The 17,157-nt window shown below is 29.1% G+C and overlaps 1 protein-coding gene and 1 long non-coding RNA gene across 15 annotated transcripts; both read left to right on the top strand.

Annotated features, from left to right (window-relative positions):
- Positions 1 to 6,115: 6,115 nt before the first annotated feature.
- LOC124827808 (protein DMR6-LIKE OXYGENASE 2-like) lies at positions 6,116 to 8,191 on the top strand. The gene is made up of 4 exons (XM_047300956.2): positions 6,116 to 6,372; positions 6,455 to 6,702; positions 6,842 to 7,163; positions 7,714 to 8,191. Exons 1-4 carry the CDS (start codon positions 6,139 to 6,141, stop codon positions 7,954 to 7,956), a joined length of 1,047 nt encoding a protein of 348 aa, XP_047156912.2. The 5' UTR covers positions 6,116 to 6,138; the 3' UTR covers positions 7,957 to 8,191.
- A 1,383-nt stretch (positions 8,192 to 9,574) lies between these two features.
- Positions 9,575 to 12,647, top strand: LOC148191437 (uncharacterized). 14 transcript variants are annotated; one of them, XR_015782826.1, is made up of 8 exons: positions 9,575 to 10,053; positions 10,150 to 10,349; positions 10,447 to 10,490; positions 10,601 to 10,644; positions 10,803 to 10,820; positions 11,308 to 11,348; positions 11,424 to 11,521; positions 12,373 to 12,647. It is a non-coding gene; the product is annotated as an uncharacterized LOC148191437 (long non-coding RNA). The 14 variants fall into 14 exon arrangements; XR_015782834.1 differs by lacking the exon at positions 10,803 to 10,820 and having other exon boundaries at positions 11,446 to 11,521; XR_015782828.1 differs by having other exon boundaries at positions 10,150 to 10,490; positions 11,446 to 11,521.
- The last annotated feature ends 4,510 nt before the right edge of the window (positions 12,648 to 17,157 follow it).

Raw genomic sequence — 17,157 nt, 5'->3', positions numbered from 1 at the left:
GAATGTTAATATATAAAATGAAAGAGTAAGATATTGACAATGTATAAATAAAATTTTCTCAGTAAGTACGTATGTTTAATGACATGATTATTGGATGAAATGTATGGATGTGAGGTTATGAAAAGATTACTTAAAGTTTTTAAAGTTGCTAGATTAGAAAAAAGTGATTGATTGAATTAGAAATAAATAAGTTTGAATCGTGCTCTATATGGGACCAATTAGTTTTTTCCTGTCATGTTTTGCTTATTTTTACTCTGTTGGATATTATTAGGATTATATTAATAGAATAAAACTATACCACTTTCTTTTCGTCTTCTCTTGTTTTCTACCATGTGTGGTATTTGTTACCAATTAGAATCTCAAAGTGATAAGAAAACCTAGCTAGGGAAACATTACAGTTGCCCTAATTGCTGACAAAACAATGTGACATTTATAATTAGTTAAATAATAAACTGAAAAGAAAAGGTTCGACGAAAAATATTTGGCAGCCAATATTTGATATACAGTTTTTGTCAAATAAATTTAATAATGTATATACATGTATTCACAGGTATATATATAGATCAAATCACATCAAACCGATAAATTACATTGAGATCAAACCGATTAGATTCAATTAGTTATTTGATTAAACTAAATAAATTAATAATCATGTTTAACAAGATTGAGATTAAGTCAATTTTAATAAAAAATAATATATATATATATATATATATATATATATATATATATATATATTAAATATATAGTTGTTAGAACTTTTAGAATGTATTTATTACACTATTAATTGTTAAACAAAACAAATTAGTAATCACTTTTAACAAAATTGAATTATGATTAAACTGATTTTAGTGAGAAATAAAAAAAAAACCTACAATATAGTTAAATGTATGATTATTAAAAAATTTAAAATACATTTATTACAATATTAATTGTAAAACCGATTGAATTGATTTAAATATTAAAATATCTTTAACAATTACACATAGTTCGAGAGAGAATACCACTAACAAAGAAAAAAGTTGAAAAATAATGCTTGAAATGATTACTCAATTTCATACATTGAAAAGAAATAATATTTGGTATCATTCTCTTGTTAAATAAGTATAACACGTGAATCACCAAACTAATCCTCATAATAGTAATGTTTTGTATCAGATGTTTTCATTAAAAAGAAGAAGATATGTTTGTTTGTTTTTTCAACTTTACAAAAAAAAATGGATTCTCATGTGAAAGTGAGGGGGACCAGAGCGCAACTTATGCAAGAAGCCAAACAACCAGTGTCCACTGGAATCAATAATAATGATCGAGTGATAACCTATTAATAGACACCATCTCTTTGTGCTCTATATACATGTTAAAGAAGCGATATAGGTGGGAAAAGAAGAAGAGAAAATGGAGATTTTATAAGTGTATTCACTAATAATATAACGTTATGATAACCATATTGTTTTAAATTCGACCTGAGATTAATCATCAAGTTAATACAAATGAAGATATTTTTATACAAATGTAAGTTTTATATCTAATAAAGATAAAAATATATATGTAAAAAGTTAAAAAAATATACAAAGAAAAACTCAAAGACTTATTATCATATGCTATATATTGATTTAAATATTGTTACTAAATTTTACAAATCTCATATTTATTAAAGATTTTATACAATATAAGTTAGTAAAAACCTATTTTATAAATTGGTTTTGTAGAATTAAGATAGATTTATATTTCAATTTTTACTATATATCAAAATTATGGGTTAAAACATATCTAGTCAGATTTATTGTTTAATAGAAATATTATACCGCTTGTTACAAAATGTTTTGTTATTTGTTGGATCTATCGTGACACTCATTATCGAATTGTTATTGAATCATTCATTAATATTTAGTTTCATAATCAAGATGTATATTTCTTGACATAAGAGAAATAGATTGAAAATTTTACATCGACTAAAAATAAGATGATTCATAATTGAGCGCACATGTCATCTTAGACACTACTTTTAACACCTAAATAATATAAGTGCATCTCCTATCAAATAAATTCAAAACATTTCCCATAAACTCGTTATCTAACATGAATCAAAGTTCAATTATAGATAATAAATCCTCGAAAACACATAAGTTGAACTACCATATACAGGTCAAATACCTAGAGTAGTATGTATATTAAAGTTCATATAAATCAAATTGTTTGTTTTCTAAATCTGATGTACAACTTAACTCTTGTATAATATAGATCGATTGATCAGCGCAAATCCCATAACGAACTGTCGATTAACTCATCTAAATCTTTGAACTAGTCGAGACCGTTCGGTCACCAAACACGTTGATGACCTATAAGTCTCTTATACATTAAAGAATATATAAAATTAACTAGATAAAACAAGTTTACGACATATTGGGTCGTGATTGAACCAATTTTGACCAAAATTCGATTTCGAAACTTATAAATACAGAGAGATAAGATAAGAAGGTATGTGAATTATATTTATTAAATGTCAGGGTGTCTTTAACAAATATTCAGTCACTCAAATTTGGACTCTACAAGAAAAGATTATGCCGAACATTAAAGTGAAATTAAGAGAAGTGACTTATTCAAATTGTTATGATACAGTTCTCCACCCTAAAATAACTCTATTTCGAGAAATTACGCGCACCCACTCCAATGTTTTCTACATAAATGAAGAAATAGTTTTAATATTCTGCAAATATGGGTAGTGCACATGTTAAAGAGTAAAGAAGTGTACGTAACTAAAGAAAGTTTCAGTACACAGACGTAGGATATATATATACATTATAGTGGGTGACGAAGGTGAGTGAGGTCATCAATTATACAGTGAATATGACGCCAGCATAACGCTTCTTTTCTTTGTTTGCGAAAACTGGAAACTATTAGTGACAGTTTGTGTGGTCCATGTCCATATCCATGGCAAATATTGCTGTGAAGTTTGGCAAATGTTATTTGGCAGAGATGAGTTAGGTGTATGTTGGTAACCTACAAAAGAAGTTGGATCTGCAGATTTCAAGTCTCCACTATGTGATTTTTTATCCATGGCATGCATGTGATTTGTATAAGACAGCATCTTGCAGATGTTTGCTAACAATAATTAATGAATCACTGACATTAAAAAAACAATTGTATTGAAAGTGCATCTCTTCTAGTTATGAACATGGATTTACTTTTGACTTTTGAAAAATATCAAGTTAAGAATATATTATTATAAACATCACAGTTTTGTGATCTGTTCTATATCGACAAAAGTTTTGAATATATATATATATATATATATATATTCAAAACTTTTCGCGTCGGATTAACCTAGCTTACATTAAATAGTCATACTCCGACATAAAATTGTATCGAATAAACAAAAGTATAAAAAGATTTATGTCAAACCATATATAATCTCACATGATTCTACACAAAATGTGTGTGTGTGTGTTTTTAAAGAATTAAATTGTTTCATATTTGTATCCAAAACTTATTCATTAAAAGATTTGCATCGAGTAAGATTAGTTTCAGCATTAGTTTACAGCATAATTTTACATCCGACCTAACATAATCAACCGTAAAATAATTTTTTGATGTCATTTCGTTTTTATACGTGTATTATTTATTGATCACCATAAATAACTTTTTTATGTAAGTGAAGTGTATTATTTATTGGTCACCATAAATAACTATTTTTATGCAAGTGAAGTGAGTTCTTTTTAGGTTATTTGACATACAAAATTAAAAGAAAATATATGACATTGGTATAAACATTTTTAAATATCATATAAATGACAATAGTTTTTTCTTGAAACGTGGCTATTGTTACCCCCTCAACAATTCGATATGACATGCTTCCACTTCCACCCACACAAATACTTCTTTTTACTTGTACTTTAGCACAAACTAAACGTGTGAAAAAAGAAGATGCACCTTCAGAATTATAATCTCCTTTTGATAAAATTTCGAATACGAAAAAAACTAATTTGATAAATTTTTAAATGTTTTACGATTTTACAGTAAATTAATTGAGTAAAGAGGCAAAGATATTTAAAATTAAAATATTGAATGTATATTTCTACAAGTAAGTAGCACGTAAAGAATATATACTCAGGCTATATTATTCCTCCTAATGTTAATAATCATTTCGTTGTCATGGTAAAGTATTAAAATACATTAACTAAACTAAACTATATTAAAACTGAATTAAATTCTACAAAACATTTTAATAAAATTGAAAAGAGTTGTTTAGATAAATCAAACTACGTTATACAAGATTGAGTGAATAATAAAAACACAAAAATACACCAAAATGTTTTTTATCACAATATTTCAAATTGGTCTCCTAATTTTTTTTCAATTAGGTCTTGAATTTAGAAAAAATAATATATATAATTTTATCATTTCTGTTAGTAGTATGTCAATGACAAATGTATTTTTTTTTATTGAAATTGAAAACGTAAAATTAAATTAATTTAAATTTGAAAATTTATGTATAATTTTAAACAATTATTTTAATATACATACATAGTAATTAAACTTAATTATTAATTTAGTCTTATCTTAAAAATGGACAACATTATTCAATTTAGAAAAAAAAAGAATTAAATAAAATAAAAATTTTAAATATAAAATCTAAGACATTGATACTTAACATTAACATATGACACGATAATAATTTACTACATGATAAAAAAATTAAAAAGAAAATATAACTAATTGTACTTGTTAGAATACAAAATTAATGTCAATCTATACAAAACATAATTAAATATTTTTCAAAATTAAAAAATTAATTACATTAAATAAAAATTATAGATTTAATTGAATTTTTCAAATAAATTAAAAGACTAAATAAAATTAAGTAAACTAAATATTACGTGGGCAACGGTATGGAGAAGTTTTTTCTCTCTCATCTTTAATTTGTTTGATGAGTAATCACAACTTAATAATTCTGTCATGTGTTGTATTCTTATATTAAATTTTGCCTCTTTCTTATAATAAAGGAATACTAATCCTTCCCATACCTTTTTGTAGTCTTGCCATTTATATAAATTGCCGTGTCGAATATGACCATTTATTATATAGTTAATTGCAATAGAAAAGTTATTCAATAATCATTGATAAATATGACATTAAAAACTAATATATCTTAATTGTTCTTTTATGTGAGATTCACATGTTATACCTGTTTAAGAGGGATACGTATAGAACAAAATCTGTATATATAAAATAATAGTTATTGTACGGTATGAAATATATATAGATGATAGTTAATTGTTATCTTTGAGCAATTAGTAGATATATTAATATGTATTGATAAGTTAGATTGTTTTATATTTTATAAATATATCATATTAATAATTGATTATTAGATTTAATGGTTAGCATTAATAATGATTAATCAATGTGTTTGACTGTCATAAGTCCTATAAATATATTATTGTATATTATTGATATTTATGTAAAATAACTTTGATCTATTCTAATAAAATAAAGACTTCTTTGAAAAAGATATCGTAAGTGTCGAGGTGTCTTCTATATATCAACAATCCATCAGAGTAAGTTACGTTTTTAGAGAGAATTAATCAATCGAAAGAGAACAGAATAAGAAAGAACGATCGACTTTTGGATCAGATCGACTTTTGGACCAACTCAACCGAAACCATTACTGACTTTATGTAGAAGTAGATTTTATTTTTTATAAAAATTAAGTTATAGAATGAAATTTACGTTTATTTATATATATTATATTATTTTTATATTTCTTTCATTGTCAATAAATATATATTTAAATAATAAAACTGAACATTGTTAAATAATTTAATAATCAGTTATACAATATATTTAATAAACAATAAATATTTCAATAAATATATAATATATTTGAGGTAACTTGATAACATCTTAATAAATAAATATTAAATGTAATAACAGGTGCGACCTCCCACATTATGTTCAATACATAAAAATAAAAAATAAAAAAGTTTGTGACGTCATAAAAGGCTTTAGGGATGAGTCATGCAGAAGACGTTGGCATGAAGAAAGATTGATTAGCCCAATGCACATTATAAATTCAGGTGCCAACACAATCAGTTGTCATGTCCAAGGCAACAGAGCCAAACCTAACATAGCATAGCAATGGCCACCACCACCACCATAGCCACTAAGCCACTCTTAACCGACCTAGTCTCCACCATCGATCGTGTTCCATCCAACTTCATCAGACCGCTCGCCGACCGTCCAAACCTTCACCAACTTCACTCTTCCTCGCCTTCCATTCCCATCATCGACCTTCACGACTTTGACGGTCCCAGTCGTTCCAGAATCGTCCAACACATTGCACATGCTTGCCAACACTATGGCTTCTTTCAAGTATTCCAAACTACATCTTATACATACAATTGTTGTTATTAATTATAGTTTGTTGATCTTTGATTAATTAATTGTTTTGAAGATTGTGAATCATGGGATTCCGGAGGAGGTGGTGAGGAAGATGGTGAATGTGTCGAAGGAGTTCTTTGCGTTGCCGGAGAGTGAGAGGCTGAAGAATTACTCCGACGACCCTTCCAAGACAACAAGGCTTTCCACCAGTTTCAATGTCAAGACTGAGAAAGTTTCCAACTGGAGAGACTTCTTGAGACTTCACTGCCACCCCCTTGAGGATTACATTCTGGAATGGCCTTCCAACCCTCCATCTTTCAGGTCTAACAAACCCCTGATTTATACTCTTTATGTTAATCTGATTTAATCATGGTTGATGTGGACTTAATCTGTAAAATTAGGTGAAAAAGTATTAAAGAATTGTGATTATTTTCTTAACCTGAGAAGGGTGTTGTTTCAGGGAAGATGTTGCTGAGTACAGTAGAAAAATGAGGGGTTTATCGTTGAAGTTGCTCGAGGGAATATCAGAGAGTTTGGGGTTGGAGAGAGATTACGTAGAAAAAGCATTAGGGAAACATGGGCAGCACATGGCTGTGAATTACTACCCTCCATGTCCTGAGCCAGAGTTAACGTATGGGTTGCCACCTCATGCTGATCCAAATGCTATCACTATTCTGCTCCAGAATGAGGTGCCTGGCTTGCAAGTCCTCCATCAAGGCAACTGGTTATCCGTCAATCCTGTTCCCAACACCTTCATAGTCAATATCGGTGACCAAATTCAGGTAGAGCACACCTTAATCCTATTTAAAATACAAGATCCATATCCATTAAATATGACAAATGTTAGAGTTAAAAAAATGAGAAAGTAAAATATAATCAAAAGATAAAGATTCATTGATTCAGTGTTTTAAAGTTTTGAATATATTATAAAGTTCTTTCTAGACAAGATTTCGTGGTGGTGAGTATGTGTTTTAAAAATCTTACATCGAAAGATAAAATCAAGTGTTCGTAAATTTTACTTTATAGATTGTTTTTGTGAGGTTGAAACTCAAATTTTATTGATAATGAATTTTTTCAATGAAATTTTTAAATAGATTTGAGATGTGACTTTTATACTATTTTGAAAAATGAATTTGAAAATTATCTTAATTTTATAAAATCAATTTGTAGAAACATGTTCGTATCATTGTATATTATAAATTTGTTTGGATCAATACAATCAAAACATAAATCAAATTAATGTGGCAAGAGTAATCAAATTTTGGCATGTTTCTATAGAAAGAGACTCTTGTGTGATTATAAATAATTACATGCTGATGCATTTTGGAAAAGGTGATAAGCAACGACAGGTACAAGAGTGTGTTGCATAGAGCATTGGTGAATTGTGAGAAGGAAAGAATGTCCATTCCCACGTTCTACTGTCCTTCGCCAGATGCAACCATAAAACCAGCACCTCAACTCGTGGACAGCGATCATCCTGCACAGTACAAAGACTTCACATACAGAGAATACTATGACAAGTTCTGGAACAGAGGACTTTCAAAGGAAACCTGCGTCGACATGTTCAAAGCTTGAAAATAGAGACTTCTTGAATCTTTCTTGCTGACCGAACGTATCTGCTTTTGAATTAGACACCATTCAGCTTTTAATTTGGATTAAACTTTTGAACATTTTGGAATTTTTAGGTAGACTTTGCACATATATAAGTAAAAAAGTCCTCTTATGATGTGCACTTATTGATTATTAGTGCACATAATAATTTTTAGTTTGTATTTTTCTTGGGAAAAATAAATAAAAGATCACTTATTCTTGTTTTGGTTTAGAAATCTAATATTTTTAAACATATTATGTACAAATTGGAAAAGTATTGCGTTTGCGCATGATACAGGTGACGTGACCTAACGATTACTACAATGGAATGTACACATATTCGTTATCTGTCATTCGTATATGTTTAAAAAGTATATGTTAGTTTTTGTTTTTTTATGAGAAAAAATCTTGAAAGTCGATGAATATTTAAAAAAAAATTCGTAAAGCCACATTGAGTTCACTAAAATATGGCATTTATTTTTAGTAAAATCTTTAAGCAAATTTTATGAATTTAAAATAAATATTTTATCAGATTTTCAAAAAAAATTTAACATCTATTTCAATGATGAATTTATCAATAATTTTTTTTTAAAATTAATTATTAACAAATTTATCAATAAAATTTTAAAATATTTATTTAACTACAAACAAGTTTTAGAAAATAAATCATTATCAAGAACTTTTAAAAAAAATTAATTACACACACATCATAACACAAAATAATCAAAATTTAAAACAACAACTTTAATTTTATATCGAAATATTTATCGATGGAATAGTAATAAAAAGTATAAGTTTTAATAAATTTTACTGACTAATTTTATTAATGAATTCGTTATTAAGAATAATAAAAATTATAATTTATTAATAAATTTATTGACAGATTCATTATATAATTAAAATTTTAAAATCTAACAGTAAATTTTGTTTTATATTATAATTGTTAGTCACTTTTTTTTTTATCAATTTGATGAACATAATATACTAAGTCATCTTAAAAAGAAAAAGTAAATTAAATACTTTTAATAGGATGGAAATGAAGAAAATAAATAAATGAAATATATGATTAAACTCGAAATAAATGAAAAATTAAAAAAAGAAAAAGAGGAAATAATATGTTATATTAGAGATTTTCAATAATTATTTTATATAACATAAATTTACTTTTTAAAATGTTATATTAGAGATTTTCAATAATGTTTAGTTATGAATTAATTATGTTTGAATTACTTAATATTTAATTTCTAATATTATTGTTGAATACTTTTGATATGGTGTTTCACCGAATAATGTTGAGCAATATTTTTAACTAAGATACACACTTGTTTTTTAAGTAAAATATTTTAGCAATAAATTTTTACCGAACTTTTTTTAAGAACAATTGTGCTATAAACACTACAAAAATAATATATTTTAGGAGAGGTTATTTTCCGGCGGTTTTAGAAACCCCGAAAACTTTCCGGCGGTTTATAACAGAAACCGCCCCTAAATATTTTTTTATTTCTAGAATAAGTTTTAATCCCGAAATATCTATTTACCTCTATGTGCCTTCATCATTTCCCTTATTTTTCTAATTTTTCTCCAAACCCTATTTTCTCGCACATAATCATTTTCCCCAACCCTATCTTTTCCCTTTGAACCCACCCTCCCTCGCGCGCTTCTCTTAGAGATTGGGAGACCATCAAATCCAACGATTCCTTGCTTGGACTCATGTGCAGACGGTTGGAATGGCAGTGGCGAGGGATGCGAAGGAAGGAGAGGAATCCGATGGTCTGAGAGGCGTTCTACTTTTTTGAGGAAACAGATCCTCCAGACGCGAAAAGCACCATAGAAGAAAACGACGGCGATACCAAATTTGTTCTGATTTAGGGTTTATCTTATCACACAATCCAAAGTTGCGCTCACCACCACTGGTTTCGATTCTACACCTTCTCGAAAAGCCCTTGAAGCATTGGCGTCGTCTTCGTCGTGGTCTCTCTACTCACACTAGAGTCACTCTTTGTTCTCTATCGCTCGTATCGCGCTGTGTGTCGAAGGAGATTGGATTTGGTCGTTGACTTCTGACGCGGTGAGAAATCGAAGGTTGGAGTGAGTTTTGATTAATGTCGGTTTGTGTTTGTAGTTATATTGACCCAACTTTGCTCTTTATTCTTTAAAGTTTAAAATTTGCAATTTCAGAAACCCTAGGTTGGTTTGTTCGAATCAGTTCGAGTCCAATCACCCTCTGCACCAGGTAATTATGAATTGGTTAGAATTGGGTTAGTTTTAATTGGATGTATACTATTAGGAGAGGACATGTTGTTAATCCCATCACTATTGTTCAAATGGAGTGCCCCTTGGACTCGTGACATTGAGGAGGAGATAGTTCCTCTTTGTAGGTAAGTTCAACTTCTTCTCCATAAACAACAAAATCAGTTATGTTTTGAGGAATCATTAATTGAGAAAATTGAGCTTCTTGGTCTTTCTGAGGATCAGAAGCGGCTCGTAACTATGTGGACCTCATTTGTTAAGAAACATTGGTAAGTTGTTCTTGTTTTGATTCAAGTCGTTTACTTCTTCTTGGATTTGAACTTGTTGCTTTTGGATTTCTACTTTCTGCTATCTGTAATTAATTTTGTTCTTGTGGCAGTGTGCTGGTAGATGGCCATATGAATTGGCATACGAAGCTCCCTGGTATAATAATTATTAATATTCTTCATCTTTGATTATGTGTTCATCAAAACGCAAATACTTGAACGAAAGGAATGATTTTCCACATCAAAAAGACTTTACTTAAAAAGAAAATTTTAAGACGAATCTGATGATCTGTTTTTACTCTTAATGCGTTTCAGAGACCTCGGAGAACAGTGGTACAACCTCCACCACCAATCCATTGTTTGGCCTCCTGCCCTATTGTAGAGAGGCCTTTCATGTCTGCATCCTGCATATATTATGAATATGTGTCAAAACGATGACATGTGATTGGAATATAGGCTGTAATTGTATTTCAAATACTAGAAAGAGGCTATTGCTAACCTGATAACTAGAACAAAGAGCCCATTATCAGGATAATATAAAGTTGGTGCAAGAAATATTTTAAAAAGGCACTTCTGCTTTCTGAAATATATTCAAATTGCATAGGTTATTTGAGTGTATACTTTATTATACAACATCCATTTAAATTCCTCAAATGATGAGTACACAGTAAAGCTTGGAGGCATCATGACATTTTTCCTTAAGTATAGTATTTGTTGCTCTGTTTTCTTGATAGAGTTTTCTAGCCGTTGTCCATATGACTTTTTAACTGAATTTTTAAATGAGTCAAATTGATTTCGAAACGTCATTTGCTCTTTACAGGCAAGATATTAAATGCATTCCAGCGGTTGGTGTATTATCAGGTGCTGTTTTTTCTTTTCTGGCTGCATGATTATTTCAATCATAAATCATGGTTTATAAATAAGTAATTTGTCTAGGAATTTGATTTCATTTTAGTAGGTGCCAAAATTTCTTCCAATCAGTTTGATGACTCTCTGTCTTTGTTGCCGAGAAGGATGATACCAGAGAATTAAAGGTATCACAAAATATTTAATTGAAATAATAAAAAAAGTGATAACATCCATAGAGAATAGAAAAAAAGGAGAGGCAAAGGTGTAGCACGGAGGAGATACATAGCTCAAAAAATGATGATAGGGTGGTATTATGGATCAAATCAATACCGGAAGACTTCTATAATTATGCCAAAAAATGCATTTTAAATTAAAGCTTTATGGTCACAAACATATCCACAAGTCTTCTATGTTTCTTCTACTTTCACAACATGTCAATAAAAGTTGAATGCTTAATATCTATTATAAGTTTTCACATTTAATAAACTAGAAAATCACATGTAAGGCCAGTTAAATTTGATAGTGAAATTTTATAGTTGATAATTAATTGCAAAAGTAAGTCAGAAAAAAATATATAAAGTACTACTGGTAGACACAGAATTCAAAGAAATCCACTCATGTGATATTGGATAATTTATCATGTGAATAATGTTTTAAATATTTTAAAAACCCTACAACTTTTTTGTCAAATAGCTTTGATTACCTTTACTTAACTTAATTAAACTAAATTTGTTATATATGTAAGCAAATTTTTTCATTTAAGTATTGTATCCTTCATAGTATAGATGAACTATATTTCTACATGAATGAGTGAAACAATAGTCATTTAAGATATTCTATAATAATATCGTAATTGTGTGGAAAATGGGAATGTGGTAAGAGTAAATGGGTGGTAAAGTGGATAGATGTATATGATTATTTTATCCGTTAAAAGTAGGTGATTTTCAAGATAATATTCGTATCTTAGTCCCATCAAATGTAAAAGCTTCAAGCTTCAAGGTCTAAACTAGTTATGTTTTTACTGTTATAATTGCAGGTTCCTTTGTCTTTGTCATCGTGGCCAAAGTTGCATGCAACAAAAAAACCTGAAGATGATGCTCTACATGAATGAATATTTTCTCGTGTTTGGAAAACACAGGATGAACTGATACATATGAGAAATTAGGAAGAAGTATTTCTGGGTTTTCTTCCCAACCAAATGGAACTGAGGCAATTAGCTTAAGAGGAGTTTGAGGGGAGTGGACACTTAAGAAACCTCTAAAAAATTAGACATTGTTTCTTTTTAGTAATATAATGAACATCTTAGTCATATTTTTTATATTTTAATTTAGTATTGAATATTTTTCTTTTTAATATATCAACAATTACTTGTATGACATGTTAATATGTTGAACAATTTGAACAATATAGTTTATTTTATATATAATATTCAGTTTTAGTTTATATTATTTTATTCTATGTTTGATTAATAAAACTAATTTTATTATAATCTCATTTTATTACAGTCAAAAACTAAAAAAAAGAATATGTACACATTTCTGGCGGTTTTTTGAAAAACCCCTGCTAGTTCCGTCGGTTTTTTCAAAACCCTCGCTAGTTTCGGCGGTTTTGCCAAAGCTCCTGCTACTTCCAGCGGTTTTCCCAAAACCCCCGCTACTTCCGGCGGTTTTTCCAAAAACCCCTGCTACTTCCGGCGGTTTTTCAAAACCCTCGCTAATTTCGGCGGTTTTTCAAAACCCTCGCTAATTTCGGCGGTTTTTCAAAAAACCGCCGGTAATTACTTAGCGACGCAGCTTTTCCCAGGTTTTTCTAACCGCGGGTAACGTATTTTCCGGGGGTTAAAACCGCCGGAAACGGAAAAAATAACCCCCGGTAAAATCTAAATTTTTGTAGTGATAAGTACATGTGAATTTTTCTGTGTAAAATTATCAGCAAAAATATATTTTAATACTTATGAAATTAACTATGTCTATATTAGTTATATGTTATATATTATATTATATATATATATATATATATATATATTTGTTACAGAAAATATTAAAAATTATGAATATCTTTGTGTTATGGATATAAATTTGCAGATAAACATACACTTTTTTTATATTTTCTTTATTTATACATTTTTTTTACTCTTTCTCGCAAATATATGGATTTTTTTAATGAAAAGTGAAAAGAAATTAAATAATTCTTAATTTCTCTTAGTTTGAATTTCAAGGTTGTATGAGATATTCATATTCTTATTATTTTTTATCTTTTAAAGATGTGGTTAAGCTTTTTCTCATTATCCCTCAAGCTTACTCTCACATTAATTATTAATAATTTTTAGGTTGTTTTTATTAATTATATACAATGAAATAAGTTTTTTTTAAGTTAAGGCTTTTCTATAAAAAATATGTTTTATTTTTATTTAATATAGAATTTCTGACATATCTTTATGTCGAGACATATATATCTTGAACTAAAATTAAATATATATGAATGATCAGATAATGATTTTATAGTAGATGAAAATAAATACAACAAATAACACATTCATAGCTGGTGACACAATATATCAGACAAATAATAAATTTTGTTAGGATAAATTTTAACTCATGACTCTAATATAAAGTTATAAGAAAAATCCAACTCAATCATATAAAACCAAGTTGTAAAATGTTATTTATACACACTTATATATATTATAAACATAAACGTTGTTTAATCAAACTGAGATCTTCAATATTCATTTTATTTGGTTTTAAATATGTTTATATCTATAGTTTTGGTGAAGACAACTTCCATGTGGTGTGGTTATTACTTTGACGTGCATTTTCTAATGTTATGTACAAATTCAGACAATCATGTTAGGTTCATTGATGTTTTATGTGTGAGATGGATTGATGTGATGGGTAATGTTTGCTACTTTGATCATATCTTATTCAATTGAGCTAAGAGTCTTAAACTTAAATCGTTCATGTGAAAAATGTAAATTTAGTTGTGTGATATGAGCATATACATTGTTTTATTGATATTAATTAACAAAATTGATAGAGTAGATTCTGAATAATATTTTGTTTACAAGTAGAATATTTTACACATTTATACACATGATTATGTTAAGAAGTACTTGCTACATTTGAAATATTTTTTCATTAAAAAATTTGTTACAATTTTATTTTCTGGAAATTACTAATTATCTTATAGATTCAATAAATCTCATTATGACAACTCCAAAATTAAATTAGGAAATGAATTTAAATTTAAATAGCCTCGAAAAACTGACATTTATTATAAATTAATATTTATTTAATGTGAGATCGTATGTAATTTTTATGCCAAAAAAAACTCAAAAAATATAAAAACTTATGTTAATTGTTTTAATTTAATATTTAAATCATTTTAATGTATTTTTAGATTATTTAAAAGTGAAAATTTAATTTATTAATCTCTTATATTGTATGAGATATCACTTTTAAGCACAATTTGTGGTTAAATCTTGACAAAAATACTATAACTACACAAATCAACATTTGATAAATGATATATTTAATAAGAAAATCATGTATTAAATTTTATCCCATTAATAACTGTAACATCCCAAAATTATACAGTCATCAACTATATACTTAGAATAATCACATTAATCAATATGGCAAAACAGTTTTAAATAAAAAGGGAGCAGAAATTCATAAATGGCCGAACGACCTTTCATGTATTAATTAATGAGCGTTTACAAAATGAATGAGGACGAACGATTTACAAAAATGACCGAACGTCCAAATATTTACAACCAACAAAAGAGCGCTCGCTCAAAGCCGCTCGCTATCCTAACTACACTAACTAAAATAACCGAACGCCTTTACTGTTCGGCCTTCACTTCAACTTCTACTAAGTTATCTTCAGCAATAACTTCTTCTTCAAGCGCTTGCTCCAGAGAAGCATCTCCCTCTGCTCACATCCACACGGATGATCATTGCATTTGACAAGACGGATATACATAGACAGACAACACAATGGAAATGCAAGGGTAAGCTTATTGAATTTAATTCAAGTCAGACAGATATTTCATACTTATCAAATTCAGCAATTAAATTCACAACATATACATTCAATTCATACAATAATTCCATCCAAATCCTGATGCTAGACCGACCGTCCGGACTGTATGAATCCTGTGTAGCTAAGGCGTCCGTGCACTCAGGCGGGGTAACTGGAATGCTCATCAGTAGCCACCTGAGGTTAGTCTGTTCTGTCCAAGTTACAGTTATGGACTAGACCTCCTGCCATTCCCACGCATGACATACTCCTCTCTACTTGAGAACGAGCACTCACGGAATATCAGGATGAACCACCATCTAAGCTTACCACGTTCATACTTAAAAATCTCAATTTCCATTCAAGAGTCGTTCCTCCCTGGGCAAGATATAGCCTCAAAGATATAGCCTCAAAGATTTTCTCGATTTCTTGGACCCAATATTCTGCTTCGTCAGGTGTTGCGCTCCCATTAAACTTGGAAGGATTATGACGCATAAACTGAGTCAGACTAATTTGTTCTCTCGGTCCAGTTGTAGCATTGTGGTGCAGAATGTCTACCACCCTCTCGATAGCACCAACAACTCCTTCTATTCTCTCAGTCACATTTTGAGAGTTGCCATTTTCAGTTCTCCTAGACATGATGCTCTATTTACACGAATCATAATAACTCGATCAATTTCACAAACAAACAAGGAATACACATTTATGCATGATAGGATTTCTCACTCCCCAATCCCAAAAATTTTATTTTTCGAAAAGAATCACCGCTCTGATACCACAAATGTAACACCCCGAATTTTGGCGCTACATCGACTAAATTTTTCCGTAAAAAATAAATATAGAAATTTTGAAATTTTAAACTTCAACATAGACAAAATAGTACATTATTTATTACAATCGATTCTTCCGAAAATAAAATGTCACATAGTCAGGATCGAAATAAATTTTTAAAACACTAAAATGCAATCCCAAGTCTTCTATCCCATCTCTCTTTCGACCTTTATGCATGTTCAAAAGCGTCAGCCATCGCATCTGTAATAACATCTGCTCCCGTATAACATCACGCATTATACGATCATCGCATTCACATGCACACACAAGTAAGGGTGAGCTAACAATTCAATACAATAACCATACCCCGATACCAAACCATACTATACTCACTTTACCAGATGAAATTACATAAACAAATATGAGTTACACACACTAAACCACATTGCATATATATATCAAACACCAAATCAGAATGCATACACCAATATGCATCAATGCATACACCAATATGCATCAAACACCAAATCAGAATGCATACACCAATATGCATCATGCATACACCAATATGCATCATGCATACACCAATATGCATCGAACACCAAATCAGAATGCATACACCAATATGCATCACGTCCATCATCCCAAAAGTCATACAAATTGACTATATCACATACATTCACATACTTTCCACATAAATCACATTATTATAATTCACAATCATGTTCAGATGCATAAATTCAAATCTAATAAAATCCAATTATTTCAGAAATCATACAAACTGAATATATTCCAACAAGATATATTACACAATAATTTAACAGTCCAAAATCTGTTCAATAGGATTTAAGTTAAAAACTTGTCGAGTAGACTTCCAGGAAAGAGAGGTGCGTCACAATGGACAACTTAAGTACCAAGTCTTTCCTTAGCCAAAGTGTTCCTCAAATAGTTTTTAACAAATTTCTTATTTACAGATTTAAAACAACAGCATATAATATTAACACCGAAATTTAATATAGATATCAAAAAA

Source organism: Vigna umbellata, chromosome 11, assembly GCF_029865625.1.
Source record: "Vigna umbellata cultivar VRB3 chromosome 11, Vumbellata_1.0, whole genome shotgun sequence".
Taxonomy (NCBI): domain Eukaryota; kingdom Viridiplantae; phylum Streptophyta; class Magnoliopsida; order Fabales; family Fabaceae; genus Vigna; species Vigna umbellata.
This window is presented reverse-complemented; position numbering and strand designations above follow the sequence as displayed.